General features: G+C 42.3%; 2 protein-coding genes and 1 long non-coding RNA gene across 4 annotated transcripts in view; 1 reads left to right on the plus strand and 2 right to left on the minus strand.

Moving 5' to 3' along the window:
* The first annotated feature begins 254 nt into the window (after positions 1–254).
* LOC309337497 lies at positions 255–2,932 on the plus strand. Its single transcript, XR_014154361.1, has 2 exons — positions 255–811; positions 2,184–2,932. It is a non-coding gene; the product is annotated as an uncharacterized lncRNA (long non-coding RNA).
* A 20-nt stretch (positions 2,933–2,952) lies between these two features.
* Positions 2,953–9,852, minus strand: RHO (rhodopsin). The gene is made up of 5 exons (XM_081854102.1): positions 8,276–9,852; positions 6,122–6,290; positions 5,365–5,530; positions 4,120–4,359; positions 2,953–3,086 (listed from the first exon to the last, which is right to left on the minus strand). Exons 1-5 carry the CDS (start codon positions 8,826–8,828, stop codon positions 2,964–2,966), a joined length of 1,251 nt encoding a protein of 416 aa, XP_081710228.1. The 5' UTR covers positions 8,829–9,852; the 3' UTR covers positions 2,953–2,963.
* Positions 9,853–12,474: 2,622 nt separating this feature from the next.
* The window catches only part of IFT122 (intraflagellar transport 122), a 62,750-nt gene continuing 55,302 nt past the window's right edge, over positions 12,475–19,922 (minus strand). For both annotated transcript variants that reach the window (XM_081852346.1, XM_081852345.1), the window contains 5 exons: positions 17,601–17,712; positions 17,136–17,264; positions 15,621–15,700; positions 13,916–14,080; positions 12,475–13,072 (listed from right to left, as the gene is read on the minus strand). In XM_081852346.1, the coding sequence (XP_081708472.1) occupies positions 12,983–13,072; positions 13,916–14,080; positions 15,621–15,700; positions 17,136–17,264; positions 17,601–17,712 (576 nt within the window). In that variant the 3' untranslated portion in view covers positions 12,475–12,982. The remainder of the gene's footprint in view (positions 13,073–13,915; positions 14,081–15,620; positions 15,701–17,135; positions 17,265–17,600; positions 17,713–19,922) is intronic.

A 19,922-nucleotide genomic window follows, 5' to 3' on the forward strand; every position in this document is an offset into this window, starting at 1 on the left:
AAAATCAAAGATTCGGCTGGCTATTTTAAATCAAATGCAGGCCTCCTCTCACTGTCGGTACCCTATTGTTTTGCCTTTATTGGCCACTGTCCCCATTCTTCTCCAGCATTAATGTACTGTATATCCATCCATGGCACACAAACTCTTGTCAGCTGCATCCCTGCCTTCTGTCCCAGAAGTCCTAGAACCCCTCAGGTGGTCTCTTGTTTTCAGACAATCCCCTGGTGGGGACCTGCATGAAGTGTTTGGCTGTTCCCTTTAATCACAAGAAACGACATTTTTGTTTTGTTTTACATAGGCTGTTTTCTATCCTGCCTTTCTTTTCCCCTCTTTTCCCTTGAACGGTCTCGTCGCCTGCCCATCTTTCACCCCCTCTCTCCCCTTGTACAATTTCCTCTTCCTTCCGCCTTTTGTACACTCTCCCTCTTTCTGGCTTGCCACTGTGATTGTTGTGCCCCAGACCATTCCATCCTGTTCCTATTCCTCTTTCCCCTCCCTCGTTGTCTTCACAGGGGCAGCACAAATCCCCTTTGTAGCTTACCTCTTTCCCCCCTGTGTCATCCATCTTCTTCCCTCATAGCTCTCTCCTCACCCTCCCAACTGTTCTGGTTTCATTGTATTTTCTGTCTTCCTCCTCTGTTGCTCCTGTCCACTTCCCCACTGAAATCTAGGTCAGGCACTCCCATGTTGCAATGTTTCAACTGCTGGATATTCTCTGCCTCCACTCAGCATGAGATAACCCTACACAGCTTGTCTACACAGCTTGTAACACCTCTATGTTACTTTGGAAGGCCTGAGGAGCCACCCTGAGGTGAAACCTGTCCACATGGGTTCCGTTCACAACCTCTCTTGCCCACAGGCACTTCTGACCCCTGAGAAGCCTTTCTGGAGGATTAGGGGAGCTTCCTGAACAATGTGGGACACAGTGCTGAATTGTTACAAGAGAAGGGAATATAAATTTTTCCTTCCTTGAACTTGTTGAGTTAACTTGGAACCCAAATCCAGTTCCAAGGCACAACTGAACCCCACCCCCAGCTTCACCCTGTGGCCCATCTCTCATTATTCATGAGGTCTTCCAGAAAGGGAGGGACCATCGTTCAGTGCTAGAGCATCTGCAGTTGGTCCCTTACCTTTCCCGCCCCGACCTGGCCACAGTGATCCATGCAACGGTCACCCTCCAGGCTTGACTACTGTAATTCGCTCTACGCGGGGCTGCCCTTGAAGCTGTCCCAGAAACTCCAGCGGGTACAGAATGCTGCAGCGAGGCTCCTCACAGGGTCTCTGCCATGGGAGCATATTCACCCAGTGCTTTTCAAGCTGCACTGGCTCCCGGTGGAGTACAGGGTCAGATTTAAGGTGCTGCTTTTGACCTTTAAAGCCCTTCACGGCCTAGGACCCTCGTACCTACGGGACCGCCTCTCCTGGTATGCCCCACCAAGAGCCTCAAGGTCCATAAATAGCAACACCCTAGTGGTCCCGGGCCCTAAGGAAGTTAGATTGGCTTCAACCAGAGCCAGGGCCTTTTCAACTCTGACTCTGGCCTTGTGGAACGCTCTGCCTCATGAGACTAGGGCCCTGCAGGATCTGATTTCTTTCCGAAGGGCCTGTAAGACAGAGTTGTTCCGCCTGGCCTTTGGCTTGGAGCCAATTTGATTCCATCCCCCTCTTTCTTTTTTCTTTTTCCTTTCTCCTCCTGTGATGAGGCTGCATTTTAATATTTTAATGTTTCAATATTTTAATGTTGTATTTTAATCTTGTTTTTAAGTTGTATTCATTCAACTTGTTTTTATTATTGCTTGTTAGCCGCCCTGAGCCCGGCCTTGGCTGGGGAGGGCGGGGTATAAATAAAAATTAGTATTATTATTATTACTTTACATGCAGAAGGTCCCAAGTTCAATCCATAGCATCTCCTGGTAGGACTGGGAGAGAACCCTGTCTGAAACCCTGGAGAGCCACTGCCAACCAGTGTGGACAATATTGAGCTAGATGGACCAATGGTCTGACTCAATATACAGCAGCTTCCTGTGTTCCTAAGCTTTTTGTGAGCTGCTGCAAGGACAGAGTGGAAAGGAAACTTTCCTTCTGCTAATTTTTCTTAGGATCCAAGCTATTGTTTTTATGTTTTCTATCATCTATCCTGGGAATGCCACTTGGCTCTGAAGGTGTTGGTTATAATTTTTTAGGAAGAAACAAAGGCAAATGCAGTACATGCCTGAAGTGAAATGTAAATCTTGCCTGCTATGATTTGCACTGACAGCATGTGGGCACTGGCATTGTGGTATACCACAGTTTTATTGCATTGAAAGTTGAAGCAATCTGAAGAAAGGCCAACCCACTTCATGCTACAACAGAGATGTCCTGGTTTTCCTATTTGCCCACATTCCCAGTTCACAAAAGTGAGTTTCAAATTATACATTTTTCTTTGATTATGTAAATTAAGCTTTTGATAAGTCTCTCTACATAAGAAGAAATGAGCAACAACAGCTACAACGAAAACAAAACAGGTCTCTTCGCTATGCATGAATGTTCAGCTGTTCATTCTGTACAAGGCTCAGAAAAGAACCTAGGAGGAAAATAGAAATTTAACCATGGCAATGCTTCCATCAGCACAGCCAATTGGCCCCAGACAACCTTATGTACACAGGCCATATGACTGAAGATGAAAATCAGATGCAAATACTGCACCAAGCAGGTAAGTCAATTTGCAGGGAATATATGGTTTTAGAGGCAGGCATATTAGGGCCATGAACTCATGCGACATCGCAGCCTTGGGTCTGAGTTGATTTGCACCACAAATACAGGCTCATTTCTCTGATAGTAGCTGTCAGAAAATGAAGAGTCCATTCTGCCCTGCCAGGTGAATTGCAGGTGGCATGCTGCAGAGAGTGACAGAGACGGCAGGGGTGAAAAGAATGCGGTCATGCAAATGAAACAGTCTGAAGCCCAAGGTTTCCTTGGTAGATCTATGAAGGGGAAACCTGGCTTGTGGAGACGGTGGAAGTCTCAGTCTTAGTGCCTGCAGACGTGTCCTCCTCAGCCAACGGATTCTTTCCACAACAGAGGGTGCTGATCATACAGTTACGGAACTGTAAACAAACAAACAAACAAAATCAGCATGTGGAGCTGTGCCCAAAAGTCACTGATGTATCTCGGCATCAGGAAAGGCCATTCAGACCAGTGTTTCCTGAATTTGGACCTCCAGCTGTATTTGGACTACAATTCCCATCATCCCTGACCACTGGTCTTGCTAGCTAGGGATGATGGGAGTTGTAGTCCAAAAATAGCTAGAGACCCAAGTTTGGGAAATCCTGATTTAGGCAATGGCTACACAAATCGTCTAAAGTTGAATTCACTGTACCTTCCATTGTTCTTCTGTCACTGTAATCCTACATTTTTTTAAAAAAAAAACCTGCTTTGTCTTGCCCCTCTCTGTCTAGTCACATAGTAAAAGCTGTACTGTATTTTAAAGCAAGTGAAAATCCTCTGGGACCCATATGTTGATTCCCTGGCACAACGCAGCTCCCAGGGAAGTAATTGATAATACTATAATTCATAGTCTGAGAAATGCTTAGGCTTAAGTCCTGTTGCCGTAAATGCTTCACAAATGGTGAGAGTCATTAGGAGCTTGCTGTTTTAATTTTAAAAATTGGGTGAGAAGGGGGACAGGCTTTTTGGCAACCAACAGAGAGCAAGTATCATCCTTGAGATAATGTGAGAACATCCTCTCCAGTCCCTTGCCACACGGTTCTATTTTAAAACAGATGATTAGGGATTTTTTTCATATTAACCATCAGCACCTGCATCAAGACACATTAGATTCAGGCACATTAATAAGAAGCAAAATGCAGTAAAGATAAATTTAGCACATGAGCTAAAGAGCCTGGTTCAAATCTCAGCTCAGCAACACAATCACTTAGGGGAAGCCACTGTCTCTCAGCGTCCCTGCACTCCACATTTGTAATACGGGGGATAATAAAAATGGCCTACCTTACAGGGTTTGCCACAAGAATTATTAAGCTAATGTATATAAGGAAGCACTTTAAGCACTTAGGGAGAGTGCCATAAACTCTTCAAGTATTGTTATATTGTTGGAAAGCCAGGGCAACGTTGCCAAGTTACCTGTCTGTTCATTAAGATGTAAATCACCGGGTTGTAGATAGCAGAGCTCTTGGCAAAGAAGGCCGGGATGGTCATAAATACAGGGCCGAAGTCTGACCCTTGGTGAGTGAAGATGTAGAAAGCAACACTGGCGTAGGGCACCCAGCAAACAAGGAAGGAAATGACCATGATGACGACCATGCGGGTGACTTCTTTCTCAGCTTTCTGGGTGGTGGCAGACTCCTGCTGTTGAGCCGCTGCCTAGAAGCATGACAACAGAGGGTGGTCAAGACTAGGCAACAGGGCTGTTTGGGAATGGGCAGCTAATCACTGGAACAGAAACTAGCAGCATTCCAGTGCGGTGGGGGATGATACAGCTCTGGGTGGGTTTCTTTAGTTGCTGTAGTTAAAGTTTCTGGGCCTCCAGAACCTCTGTTACATCCCAAAGAATAACAGTTGGTTCTCTTCGTTGTGAAGCTGGTGCCCAATCCTTTTTCAGAAGCAAGTGACAATCAAAAACTATTATTACAATATGTTGAATTGTTAAGGCTGGCATTGGAGGGAAGAGCAGGCAGCAGGGATGTGGAAAACAGCATGGGGTTTCATAGTTTGCAAATCGCAATTTGAATTCCCGCCCCCGTCCCCCCAAAATATTTATTTATATTCTGTTTTGTAACCCGCTGCATGGGCATCATTGAGAAGGGCTTACAGCATTTAAGGAGAACAGAGCCTAGGGCTTGCCGATTAGAAGGTTGGTGGTTCGAATCCCTGCGACGGGGTGAGCTCCCATTGCTCAGTCCCTGCTCCTGTCAACCTAGCAGTTCGAAAGCACAAAGTGCAAGTAGATAAATGGGTACTGCTCCGGCGGGAAGGTAAATGGCGTTTCTGTGCGCTGCTCTGGTTCGCCAGAAGTGGCTTAGTCCTGCTGGCCACATGACCCAGAAGCTGTATGCCGGCTCCCTCGGCCAATAAAGCGAGATGAGCGCCGCAACCCCAGAGTTGTCTGCAACTGGACCTAACAGTCAGGGGTCCCTTTACCTTTACCTTAAGTAAACTATAAATGCAACATTCCACAATTATTGCTGTGGTTATGTTTCAGAAGTACCCTGAAGGTACAAATTCAAAACTTGGATTATCCTGGTAGCTGCACTGTGGAATCTCCTTACACTGGGCTGGGACTGATGAAGTCAGGAGAAATGTTTTCAGCCTTGATAGGTTTGTGCTGGGGAAGGGAGAAGAGTTTTATCTTTTTGTAGGGTCACTCACCTGTTTAACAGTGCAGACAAGGCGACCGTAGCAGAAGAATATAATAGTCAATGGTGTGACAAAGTGCACCAGAAACATGTAGATGACAAAGGATTCATTGTGAACTTGCGGGTTTGGTGTATAATAATCAACTCCACAAGAGCACTGCATACCTTCTGGGATATACCTACAGTTAAACCAAAAGAGTTAGTGGATGGGATTGTAGTCTATTGTGTGTGCCCCACTTCCACAAGATTTCAGAAGCTCCAGCAATAGCAGCAACCCAGGTTTGGTTTCATTTGGAGGAAGAGAGCACAGTCACAGTGGGTTTTTATTTTGTAATATTTGGGTTTATAAACAGAGCATAGTTTGGGGGGTAAACATATTAACACTCCAATAGCTTTAAATTGTAACATTCATTCATTCATTTAATGCTTTAACAGTATGAATAAACTTCAACTGGTGCAAATTTCAGTGGCCAGGTTGCTCACTGGAGGAAGATGGCTTGAGAATACTGCAATGGTCCTGGTCCCTACTGCACTGGCTGCCAATTAGTTTCTGGGTCCAATTAAAGTGCTGGTTTCGACTTTGGCAAAGTATGCCTTTGCCAAAACGGCTCTCACCTTCCAGAGGTATCTCCTGTCACTGTGGGCCATTTATCTGTCATTTCCCCCAACAAATAACACCCCTCACCTCTGATCATTATCCCTCTCCTATCCAAACCCCCCAAATTTACTGCAGTCTGCATTACTGCAAGGAATATGCAAGGAATACCTACCTTGACCATCCAAAGAGAGGAGGACCAGCGCATGCCAAGGCCATGATCCAAGTGAAACTCACCCCTATGATGGCATGGGTCCCACTAAAGCGGAAATTGCTCATGGGCTTGCAGACCACCACATATCTTTCAACAGCCAGGACAACCAGAGACCACAGGGCTATCTCACCTGTAAGAGAACAAAAGAAGCATCTGTCAATAAGGTGGGGGGGGGGAGGAAGAAGATGAGAAGGAGAGGGAGAGATGGAAAAGCCACCCCCTCAAACACCTCAATGGGTTCCTCTTTTTCTTGTGATTCTTCATATATTATTGGACTCTAATTCTCCAGTCAGCATGACCAAAGGCTGGGCATGATAGTTGTTGTGCAAAACAATTGGAGGGCATCAGGTTTCACCTCCCTGTCCTATGGTCTACTCAGCACCATACTACATGTCTGATCAGATCCTCCTTTCGTTCCCTCATTCTTCAGGTTCACACAAGACTGTGGCAAATTCATGCACTTAAGCTCAGAGGATGAGAGAGCTGAACCCTCTTCATGCCAACCATTGGTCAATTCATTTGTAACATTTTTATTCTGCTTTTCAATAATTCAATCTCATAGCTCCTTTCCTCAAGTCTCATAGCTCCTTTCCTCAAGTGCTTCTCCCTCGACCAGGTACACTTTCCAGCAGAGCCCAGGGGAGGAAAAGGGGGCACCGGGGTTCAGATTATATAGGGAGGAAAGTGTTGAGGAAGATGTTGCTTTCCTCTCTCGTTACATTAGACTTCCACCACTTGTTTTGTATGGGATGTAGGAAAATCTGAGTTTGTTCTATTCATTCATTTACTAATATATTTTATTTAAAACAAGCATGCCTCATGCTTCAACACAGCTGCCCAAGGTGACTCACAATGGAGTTATCAAATCATTATATGTAGTAACGATTGAAAGCCCAACAAAACAGATCAAAACACAGGCGACATAAAAAAACCCCAGCATGACGAAAACCAACACAGCTCTGCTGCCTTAAGCACCATTCCACATTTGTTTTGATCCTTTCTTAAAGGATGCTGTGGCATCCCATCGTTCTGTTCCTGGCATTTCTCAGCCCTTGGAGAGCAGGCTGAATGCAGGATACGCCTCCCAGTGAGGGACGCTTGAGAGGTAAGGGCCCGAGTCACATAATTCTCGATCAAAGGTTTATTTTCTCTGCTGTCTGCCTGTAGCCAAACAATAACCTGGGAATAGCCACATATTTGAAGCTTCACTTCTTTACAAACCTCAGTGAAATGAATGGGCTTGTAGGGAAGCAGCACTGGGTGGACCTTGCCCACAGCAAGACACTTTGAAACTGAATAGTGAAGGGAATAAAACTTGGATTTTTGCCCTTCTTGATCATGGATAAAGACCGCCTAAGGAGACTTGAGCCAATTTGGTCGGGTTTGTTTGCTTTTCACTGGTTTATTTTATTTCAGATTTAGGTCTTCTCTACCCTAAGGACTGTATGTCAAGTGGAAAACCAAGTAGAAATAAAATAAAAGATAACATCACATAATCAAAATGATTGAGAGATGATGATTGAAACTGACTTGAGCACAGAAAGAGGTTTTGGTCTACATTTTGTTAACAACTTAATTCCGTTCCTGATTTACACGTGGAATAAAAGATGCCTTAGCTAAAGCCCTGCTATTTCAGCTAAGGTGTGATCTCTTACAAGATACCATCTCCGGAGGCTCTCGGAATGTCTTCCACCAAAACCATGGGAAAAATCATGACTGAAAACTTTATAAAACAGGAGAAGTAGGCATAGTGCACAGAACCATATATCGCATTGCACTTTTGAAGTTGAACCTAGTTTTAACCATTTGCCAGCATGATCAAAAGCTTGGTTTCCCATCAATTCTATTAACATTATTCCAGCACGGTTACCTTAGCTCAGGTATGCGACACAAGAAGGCATAAGTAGAATCTCTGAATAGTACTAGCTTTTGGAATTCTGTTGAAGAATGAAGTCGTGTTATGATCTAGCTGAGATTCCTGCATTGCAGGGGTTGGACTAGATGACTGGGGGTATCTTCTTCCTATACAATTCTATAAGATCTGAAATAGGAACTTATGTCTACAGTGAATTCATAGTGGCATGATACTTGAAGGAAAACATAAAACAGACCTACCGCCCATTGTAGCAAAGAAGCCTTCAATGTTGCATCCTACCGTTCCAAAAATGAAATATCCATTCATAGATGTGTACATGGTAGTGGTGAAGCCTATTAAGACCATGAAGAGATTGGCTATGGCCAAATTTAAAAGGATGTAGTTCAGAGGAGTTCTGAGTTTCTTGTGCTGGACTGTGACAAACAGAGTCAGAAAGTTGATTGGGAATCCCAGAAGAATCAGAAGAAACATGTAGGCAGCCAACGCAGAGAACTTCCACGGTTCTGCCAAATAGTACTGAGGATACTCATATGGATTCCGAACAACTCCGGTCTTGTTGGACATGGGGACATAGAAATTTTCACCTTCTGTTCCATTCATGGTGGCAGCTTTGTAGGTATTTGGCTTCTTCAACAAGTATAGATCTCTGTATTTCTCTATAAATCTCCTTCTTACATTTGCTGGACTGTTCCAAGCTAAGCTAGCACTGTTCCTTTTATAAAAAAAACCACCACAGGTAAGCCCTGTGTTATTGATGTCAGCACAATTTAGACTTGGGTCAACATTAATCATAATAATCCAAGCTAAGATTGGAACTGTTAATTCTCTGCTGGGGTGACGCTCAGGTAGTACTTGTGATGGTGTTACAAAGCTGCTGCAAGAACAGATTGTGTGTGTGTATTTGACAGAGTGCTTAGATATAACACAAAGATGTCAAATAGGATACAGGAAATAACCAGTTACCTGCTTTGCTTCAAGAGGCTGCCCCCTGCCTTTTACTTCAGCTAGAGTAGAAACATCATGCACCGTTTCTAGAAAACCAGGTCTCCTTTGGAAGGAAGTTCCAGGGACAGATGTCTGCATGCTTTTGCTGATCATACCTGAAGTTCAGCTGTGTAGCTAGCCTATTAAGACTTTTCTGCTTCTGAATGTAATCTCAGTTAAGGCCCTTAAGGCAATAGCAATAGGTCTATTTATACAATAGAGATGAATCCACTACGAAACTGGTTTAAATGCAATCGATTCCCTGAAAGAACCCTTGGAATCATGCAGATGCCTAGATTGCTTTTGTTACAGATTCCCAGTCCCTTCCTTACATTCCTCAAGCTCCTGTGTGTAGGAGCCATAACAGGGAAATGGGAATGAAACTGCACTACACTTGTGGCACAGAAGCACCTTGCATTTAAATATGCTGGCACACTATCCATCATTTATAATGTGCCTCCCAACCATATCCAAAATAGAAAGCCACCGTAGAACCCAAATGCAGAACTATCAATAAAACCACATAATAAAAATCGGCATTAAACCATCATAACAATAAACAGTCATAAAAATCAGCAGTAAAGTTGCAGCACTGAAATAATAAAGCAGTGCTTTGTACATAAATTAACAGGGCACAATCTACTTGCACGGTGGGTGAAGCATGCTTGAATGGGTGCTATATAGTTTTTTATACTGGTTCCTTTCTAGTGCCACCCAAGTTTAAATAAAATGCATGTAATAACAGTAGGAACAAGAGAGTTAATTTATTAATAAACACCTTCATGTCAGGATTTGAACAAATGCACTCTGATTTCTTCAGCAGACAACTGATTCCCCCCCCAAGAAAGACTCAAAATGCAAGGTATATCAGGTCATGCCTTGTAGGACCATTAGTGTGGGACAGGAAGCTTGCACACTTGACTTCCCACTTTGATGGAAAGGGGTGTCTAACTGGGAAACTTTGTACAGGAATGTTCCCCCTGCTACATAGCTGGTCCAAGGGCATGGAATCTGCTATGCGCACATGACCCAGATATCTAATACTTAGCTGTTATATAGATCTGGCATTGTGGGATTAAAGGTTTTATCTTTCAGATGGACAAATGGACTATATTAAGATTCAATAAGCCATTGCTGAGGTTGACAGAGCTCGCTGCCAAAACTGCATCATGCCAGGACTCCGCCCCAGTCATCCTTAAGGAATCATTATATGACTGGAATGTGGAGAGGTTGAGGAAGGCTTTAGTGGGACATTTGCTAAGGGTGGAATGATTAACCATAGCAAAACCCTGGCAAGATCTAACAGGTACAACAATGGAGTATTGTGTTGATGGGGAAACTGACTCAAAAACTTAGGAATGCTTTGAGGTCAAAGACAATAAAATTTGTTAACAAAACCAATAGAATCTAAGTTTTAAATGAACAATGGCTTATTTACACAGCATATGGTTTATTATCACTTCCTTACAACTTTCCTTAACTAATTGCAGTATGTCTACAATATTGTCACTACATAGAATAACTGTAGCTTCTGTATGAGGGCCTAGGCTGTCAATCAATCAATCAATCAATCATCAATCAGTCTTTCTTGCGGTCAAAGACCAGACAGATGAGAGCCTATTAATTTTCTTTAACTTTTCACTTTTAAGGGCTTTTTGTAATGGAAGCAGTAGATATTTGTTTGGCTATATGGTTTGAAAGGCAATAAAAAGTATTTTTATTTTTTTTAAGTGCACCACCCACATCAACGAAGTGGGAAAGGGGAAATAAAGCAAATCAGATTGACTAAGGAAGCTTTTATTAGATTGCTTGTTTGGTCCATATATGAGTAATGATAATGAGTGGTGCCAAAGTTAATATTTTAACAGCTATGAGCTACCACTACAGATTTTAGAAAGCTCTTTTTAGATTAAGCATGACATATTTATATATTATCAGAACTTCTGACAGTCCGAGCAGTTATGAAGATCCAAAAGACACCTTTGATGTTATGTGGCAAGTCTGCTGCCAAAACATGTCAAGGCTCCATGTATGCTGGCATATTTATGACAGCACTGTCTAAACTTTGCAGTGTCTTGCCTTACTGATTTTTCAAAGGCTATAGCTGGTCTTGGACCCCTGAACTGTGTGAGATTTCAAGAGAACAGTCTTGCCAGCAGGCACACAGTCCGATTGACTCTTAGATCTCCTGACTTTGGCAGTCCAGGTCTGCCCATCATCCTGTGATCCTTGCCTCCCTCTGGCATGTTCCTGACAGATCTTAATGGAAGGATGTGTTTGATATTGTTTTAACATTTTGATATTTGCTGCCCTAGTTTCCTTCGGGATGAGGGGGTGGAATAGAAATTTAATAAAAATCAAATCAAACAAGAACTCAGTATTACGTTTGTCTCATTCAGATGCTCTTTTTTGCGTTAGTTTCCAGTGTTCCCTGCTCCTTTCCTTCCAAATGCTGAAGCATCTCTGTTCACCTGCCTTTGGCTTGTTGCCTCATCACTCTCATCTTTCCCCTTCCTCTCCTGGACAACCTTTAGTAATTTGCCTTATATTTTACTTCATCAATAAAACCTCACTTTTTGGAAGTGCTCTGGTCTCTGGTTGCCTCCCTGCTGAAGAGGTGACCAGTATGATTCCCAATTTTGCTGACCAGCCCACATGGGTGCAGCTTTGGCTACTGCTGATGCTCACAGCTGGATCAGAGACCTGCATATGCAGCACCTGTTACAAAATATGTATCATTGATTGACACTTACCGGTAATTTTTTTTACTCAGTCTTGCTACAGTTACCTTGGCTGCTAGACCATCATCCCCTAGCATGCTGGCTGAGGCTGATGGAAGTTGGAGTCCAACAACATCTAGAGCACCAGAGGCTTCCCATCTTTGCTTTATAACTATCAGTGTGTCTTCAACAAAGAGTGTATTGAAGTTCAGTGTTTCAGCTAATGGAGCAGCTTAACTATTTGGGGACACAACTCATTCTTACATCTGAGTCATATTTACAAATGTCACATTATTGTTTGCTTCTAATCAGAGTGTCTTCAAACTACACCCCCACACACACCCCAAAGTTCAGCTCTGTAAGTGATGTCAAAGTACTTAAATCCTTTTGGCTTCTATTTCATGCCCCACATCTCAAGATGTGGCTTGCAAAATGTTTTCATAATTAGGGTGCCTACAGATGTGGCAAATGTCAGGGTCTTTGGGTCATGCTGAAGGACCCTAATGATTCTGATACCTCAATAAATGAGAGCTTTTGTCTCTTGAATTCTATGAAACTCCCACTACAATAATTCTTTTCTAAAATAACAGGAAGCATTTGGCAGTAAATAAGACCTTGAAAAAGAAATGTCCTTCGTGTAAGTACAGTTATTTTGTCAAAATTGTGGAAGCCCATTTTTCATAATAGCAGTTCAGAGAGAGACAGAGAACAAATACGAAAAGAAAGGACACAGGTTTCTTTCAAAAAGAAATATTTTATTGAAAACTGTCATAAAACCCAAATGCTAAGGAGCCAGTCCAGAACTAGTGCTAGCAGGTGCAAAACTAGCATATTTTTCTTCAGGCAGAATCTCACCCTAAAAGGTTAGCAGTGACAAATTGACAGGCTGTTGTGAAAATGTCAAGAATACATTCTAGCATTACGCAGGGGGGCTGTTTAATAGAAAAAATATAGCTCCATAGATCCTCTCTTCTGTTTTACTCTGTAGATGTACAAATCACCCACCAGTCATACAAATTCTGCAGTTGTTAAAAATAAATATATATGCATACATTTCTCTTGGGGGGTAAAACAAAACTTGGCATGTGCCAGTTTCATATACAAAGAGTAGGAAAGTAGGAATATCATATATAATTTTCTTTTTTATACTCTGCCATCAAACAAGCTGTTAAGAAAGCCTAATGGACCTCAGGAACACTTTACAGAAACCAAGCAGCAGGATGCATGAGCGTCTGGTTTCCCTCACTGGCTGGATTCATCCGTCTTCCTCCGACAATATGGGCAACAGTTATGTTGCAGCACCAGGAGCTCGTAATCTTCTGAATGAAACATCTGTAAATGAGGGTTGCAGATGTCAGGTGTGACTCAATTTAAGTCACAGTGTAGGAAGAAAGTGAGTGGACAGGGTTGCTCTAAAAGCATTTTTGGTGCTTTCTCCATTTGTATTAACATGCACATAAACTGCAACACTCTTATGACCCGGGTAACATCAGCTATATATCACCAGGAACTCATTCACCTACACATTCTCCCACATAATATATGTCAACAATGCACTTCTAATGTTTCCATTGAGCAGACATGTCAGTCTCTATGAAAGACAATAAAGGGACACAAGTCTGACATCGAAAACTAGCGAAAATGATTGACTGGTTAGACGTGTATCTTCTGGGCACCCAAATCAGAATTAACATCCATTGTCATATAACCTCATCGTCATATAACCTGATTTGCAGATAAACCAGAAAGAACACACAATAAAGAGTGCACGTTGTATAATGTGTGCTTAAGTTTTGTGCAAGCAAATCAAGGCAAATGCTCAATAAACAGGTCATCTGGAGGAGCCCTGAATACAGTCAGAAAAAGAGGAGGCAACCCCCAAACAGAAGTGCAATTTATGATCCACTTTAGTTCAACTTGGCTGCTTCATTTAGGTCTCCCAAAGGCTTTACAGCAGCCACAAAGTGATGCTTTGCCTTGCCACTTATGTAGTAAAGTTAATTTTAAGGCTTTTATTTTATTTTTAAGCATTAAAATGAATTAGTGCCACAGGTATATTTACAATTAAGCAGCAGTGTATGAGGGCTTTTAAAATAATAATAATCCTGTACTATTTTATTTGGTGGTACAACTGAACATTTATCAGACTCTCCTGATGTAAAATATTGCCCTTACCTGAAAGCAGAAAGGACACGTGGTAATGGGATTATCTGGTAGCAGGGATCGGAAGTACTGCCACTGTAACGGCTTGGGCCAGCGTTTAACCAGCACGTCTCTCCTGCTCATTGACCCGAGAACTGCGCGGTTCACAACCACAGGGACAAATTCCGACCCCCCTTGCTGCAGGAAACAAGTGATTGAGAAAAGGAAAAACATGTTTGAACTTGGTAGATCACTGGAAAGGCAAGGTGTTGTTTTTTTCAGGGAGTAATTATGAGGGTTTTTTTTTGGGGGGGGATAATCTGCATATATTAAAGCAGCATTTGCACTGAGTTATCAGTTTCTTTTCAGTTCTGTATTTAGTCCTGGAAATATTCCTAGTTCTGGAGTGCTTGCACGTGTCCTCTTGCAACACAGTGCTGGAAAGCACTGAATCATAGAATTATAGAACTGTAGAGTTGGAAGGGAACCCAGGGTCATCTAGTCCAACCCCTGCAATGCAGGAATCTCAACTAGATCAAACATGACAGATGGCCATTCAACCTCTGCTTAAAAATCCTCCAAAGCAGGAGAGTCCACAACCTCCCGAAGGAGTCAGTTCCACTGTCAAACAGCTCTTACTGCCAAAGTTATTTAATATTTTTGTATCTTTATTTTTATATCTTATTATGATTTATGTGGAAATTGTTCAGTTTGGTTGTGTACTCTTTGATATTATATTTATTGTTTATGACTACTTTTGTTAGGTCTTTAATTATGTATTTTTTCATGTTGTGAGCCACCCATTTCTCTAACAAACAGTAATGAATGTTTGCCTGCAGGGTGTCCAGCTGCCTGTATAGCCTTTCACTGAAGTTCACCTTTCCAAATTTTTATTTAAAAAAAGTGGGGTAGGTATTTCTAAAATAAATCAATAACCTAAAGTGATTGGGGTTCTTTAAAAAAACAAAACAGGAATGAAATGTGTAGAGGCATATTGGATATTAATGTATCTCCTTGAACATGGCAATCCTATTGAGGCTTCCTGGGTAGGAGGGAGGACAATTCAGGGCAGAAGAAATGGCAATTCCTCAGCTCCGCTGGGCTTGTGCACACGTGTGTACTTTCTTCTACTTTGCTGGGCTATAAAATAAAATAAAATAAAATAAAACCTGAAATAACTGTGCCAACTCTTGGCCTGACATAGGTTTTCTCCCGATTCCAGTAAGTGGGTGTTGGATCTCTGATCTGCTCCTGGCATGCCTCTGGGGTGCTTCTTTTTTGCCCTTACCTTAATCAGCTACGGCAGTGGACCTTGCCAGCAGCCCACCAGGCAAACCTCTAGTGGTGAACCTCCCTGTGAGACCATGAAGGCTTGCCATATCCAGTGGCCTCCCAGCCACCCTTCTTGGGGGCTCAGGATGGCTCCTTCAATGAATTTTCATGAGTTTTCTTGCAATTTGGGCCATTTGACTCAAATAAGAAATTCTCAGCTGGGTCTTACGCTCCACCAGTTGGGGGATTAAGAAATAAAGCAGTCAGACAAGTCAAGGGAAGGCTGTATCTGGTGGAGTAAGGTAGAGAAGGTTTAGGGGAAATTACAAAATATTTACAGATGGAATGAAGATGTGACACAAAGAGAACATTTGCTGGTAGGAAATCCATACTAGGTGCTCTTTCGCAGCACCAAGCAAAGCAAAAAACAAAGGTGAAGGGATTTGCGGGAAAGACATTTTCTAACCTCAAAGCTCAGTTTTGCTGTAAATGGGTCATCCTCTTCGATCTCGTCTGCTTTGTAAAGAAGTCTCATTGTCTGCACATCTAGGAACATTTGTTAGGGAAGAATTACACAGAAGTAGGGAGTGCAAAGGGAGAGCACCCGCGTGGTGTTCAGATTTCTGTTCCCCGCATGTTCAATGGTGAAAAACTCATACATGGCTTACGATCAAAACTGCATGTAAGTCTTGATCAGGATGCAGAAGGCTTGCCTCACTGTGTTTGAGAGCAGCAGATTATGGAAAACAAACACACACAAGTTATTCCATAGTTAGTCCTTTGAACAAGGATGCTTAATAGGCTAACTCTCAACCTTTCTCCCAACATGCATTCAAAGTGTTATTCTCATTATTTCCCATTCCCACTTTTCTTCTGTATAGTGCTGCACACAGCATAGTGCTGCGCCTCAACATGGATCTCAATCTCTCTGGCTTCGTGCCTTTATACTGCAGCCAGTAGAATGAGACTCCCAAAGTGAATGGCCCGTTAAAATGGCAAGTTTTGGCAATGCTATCAATAATGGTGGAGTTCAAAGAAAGCCCGGTCTTGTCTTCCTTGGCTGGAGGCTGGAGGATTGAAAAATAAAAAAGTAGTTTCTTTAAAGTCTGTTAGGGAAACAATTATTTTAAGTCCTAACAGTTTCATGTGATTGTTCAAACAAAAAGGATTTAAAATATATTAAAATTGCACAGTGGGGTTTTTTCCCTGTTGTGGGGGCTGGATAAGCTCAGCCCAGCGAAGGGATGGAAACTTCTCCAATGTAACAGATGTTAATCTAGGACTGCAGCAGAGCACTGATACTCATTTATCTTAACCTTTATCTGTGCATGTAAACCTGAACACTGCATTGCATGCTAAACAACTGAGTATCAGAGGTGAAAACACTGTAGCTAAAAATATATTTTTAAAGAAGTGCATGAGGTTGGGGAGAGAGAAGGAAGCTGGGAGCAGGAAGGGAAACTAAGGATTTGTACTGTTCTATTGTAGTACAGTAATGTGTAAACCCTAATAAACCATGTGGATTTTTTATAAAATAAAATAAAAATTACAGTGTTACTATATAGTTGTTCCAAACAAAACCTGGTAAAGCACAAATGAATAAATATACAGGCTCCAAGCTACTTTGGTTGTTTTGCTGCTGCAGTGAGCTAAGCTTTGGTTTGGCTTAGTGTGTCATCTGAACTTGGACTCACATTTCGCTCTCTCTCCGCAAATCACAACCTGTAAACCAAAGGACAATCCTTGGTTACAGCTTGTGGTTTGTCTGAAGAGAGTTAATCTATGACTTGAGGTTCAGAAAGCATGCTAAGCCAAACCATGGTTTAGCTCAGCAAAGTACAAAGGCTAAATGACTAAGGAAGACCAAAGTGGCCACAATCTCCTCTCTGGAAGCCCACTATGCTCTTTTATACTAAGACATGGTTTAGCTTAGTGTTACATGTGAAAAAGGGAAGTGACGTTTTCAAGAGTGAAAGGATACCATCACTCATCTGCTCTTGCCATTTACTGTCTCTTTTGTTGAGTCTTGGCACTTCCAGATCTATCAAAGCAACAGCTTCTTCATCAGTGATCCCCTCCTCTAAATAGAACTCAACCAGGTGTAAGACATCTGAAAAGGACAGAGGTGAAAGCGAGACTTAGAAAATCCACAATGCCTGCTGTAGCCATTCAAGAGATAGACATTGTTGTTACACACACACACACACACACACAACCTGTTAGTAATGAGATTCATATACTTGGAAACCCACCTGAGGAAGAACACACACACACACACACACACAGAGAGAGAGAGAGAGAGAGAGAGAGAGAGATACACAGAAACACAGTAGAAACAGGCATTGCACTGCCAGATACTCCTGTAAGAATGCAGAATCACAACAATTTTAGACTCCACAGATATCAGACATATTTTATCCAGGAGAGCGGTAATATTTCAACGCACCATAAGAAGCAGCAGCGAAGACAAAGGGTTGCCTACAGTTAATACAGACGTTCCCCAGGTTGTTCAGCAATGGGTTGTGGGTGGAACACCTGTAACACAGAGGCACAAGCTCCTGCAAAGAAGCACACAGAGGTTACTGCAAGCAAAAGAGCATAGCTGAACATGTTGGGCAGAATCGTAAGAACAGTGGGGAGCCAGTCTGAGAACTCCTAATAACCCCTTCCCTAGCACCTCCTTATGCCCCCACCCGCTCAAAAGATCTGCTTCAGAAAAATCAGGCGGCCTTCCAATGCAACCTCGAAAAGAAGGAACTGGGTTGAAGAGGGGGAAATCCCCAAAGCCTGATGCTGGTGAGGAAGAACTTAGATGCACCTGCAGAATTCTAGATTCCAGCTACTGAATCTGACCAGTTATCACTACAGTTACAGTATATATTTATTTTCACATCGAGCCAGCTACCTTTTAAAAATAACCAAAATGAGTACGTATATTGAAAGGTTCAGAATGGAAACATATATCCTTAATCCTAAAATGACATCTTAAATTAAAAATATATCCCATGGATTCTGCAAAACATGCTCAGACTCTGGTGAACTTTCAGAGGAGAAAAATTTCCAGAGCAGACAGCAACTACTAACAAGGCTATAAGCATGTGTCATCATGTTTCTTGTTTGATGTGCTGAAGAGACCATTAAGAACCATCCTTGGTAGATAGCAGCAATCAAGACATAATAAAGAAGAAGAGTTCATCTTTAATACAGAGGGCCCAGGTTGTATTAGCTGAGTTTCAGTATAGTTGAGAGACACCTTTGGCAGGAAAACAGCTAAGAGAGTTACAACAAAGTGCAAAATCTCATGTCTGATATAAAGCACCTAAGTAAAGTGAAATTATTCACCTTCTCTCCAAAAGCAGAAAAAGGCAGACACACACACCCTATTTTAAAACCACAAAATATCAGTGAGTAATGGAACTGAATGCCTCACAATGTGTCGGGATTTAGAAAGCAATCTAGGGATAGCCAAAGCGGTGCCTTCCAGATGTTGCTGCACTACAGCTCCCATCATCCCTGACCGCTGACCAGGCTGGCAGAGGTTAACTGAAGCTGGTGTCCAACAACATCTGGATGGCAGCACATTTGCTACCACGGCATGAACACAAGGAGACAGATCGATCTATTAATGGCTACTAGCCACATTCAGCTGTAAAATATTGTATGCATCTGACTGTGTGTGAACTTCCCTGAAGCAGTCTGCCTATTCAATGTTGGCAGCCAAAAAACGAGGCTATATGAACCACATGAGAATTCTCATTTTCTTAAGTTTCTTTACACCAAAAAAAAAGGGGGGGGGGAGTACAGAACCAAACATAAAATAGTGAAATTGGGGCCTTTAAACTTTCATAAATATTCTTCCAGTGTATGACTGCTTGAGTCATTAGATATTCTATTTTCAAACGTTGCAGCGTCAGATGAGTCCTATGCAACACACAACTCATTGCCAGAAAGATGTGAACAAAGGTTACTGAAACAGGTTTTTTGGCTCAGAGTCTTGATGAAACATGGGACCTTTGATTCATTCACTTCATGTCCTTTTAAATTGCACAATTACTTCAGGCAGCTATATGGATCTCCAGGGCCTTATTGTGTTTATATTATTTCAGGTGGCCAGATGGAGTGCATTTTTTCCTGTTCATTTAAGGTTAAGCATTTGCACCATACAATTTATTTTGATTTGCACGCCCCTTTAGATAGAATTTTATAGAACATTGGCAAGACTCAGACAATGACTAAAAAGAGGAAGGCAAGCTTTTAAAAACATGATTTACAAAGAGTAACGAGTCCCAAGTGCTGGAAAAGGGGGGAGTCTGACAAATGGGGTAGGCCCAAACATAAGAGACCAACTGTGAACAGTCCCAGAGAGAAGAAAGGAACTAAATGCTTATGGCAATATATGAAAACAGAGCCCCTTAGACTGCAACCTGGGAGTAAGCCCCACTAAACTCAATGAACTTACTTCTGACTAGACATGATTGCACTGTTAGATAGACACTGTTCTCTTCCATTTGGAGCTCTTTTAGGTGTTTTATTCCTGAACCACTTTTATCTGCTTTTATATTGTATCGTTGTTACCCACCCAGGGAACTTATGGTGAAGGGCCGGCAAGATTATAAATAATATTGCAAATAAAATAAGTAAGGTGAAGCATGCCACAGAGTGGTGGGAATAAGCAGCGCAACAGTATCAGCCAGGATAGCATGTGGGGATTAAGTGGGTGAGGCAGTTTCTTCAAAGACATACATTTGAACATGCAAGGCACCTATCT

The sequence above is a fragment of the Podarcis erhardii genome, assembly GCF_964252035.2.
Source record: "Podarcis erhardii genome assembly, chromosome: 2".
Taxonomy (NCBI): domain Eukaryota; kingdom Metazoa; phylum Chordata; class Lepidosauria; order Squamata; family Lacertidae; genus Podarcis; species Podarcis erhardii.

Excerpts from the sequence above, each read along its gene's own strand:
- RHO (XM_081854102.1), bottom strand. The coding sequence starts at position 8,828 with ATGATTAATGTTGACCCAAGTCTAAATTGTGCTGACATCAATAACACA. Across the intron at positions 6,291-8,275 it reads CTTCTTTGCTACAATGGGCG|GTGAGATAGCCCTGTGGTCT; the intron begins GTAGGTCTGTTT and ends GTTCTCTTACAG. Across the intron at positions 5,531-6,121 it reads CCTCTCTTTGGATGGTCAAG|GTATATCCCAGAAGGTATGC; the intron begins GTAGGTATTCCT and ends GTTTAACTGTAG.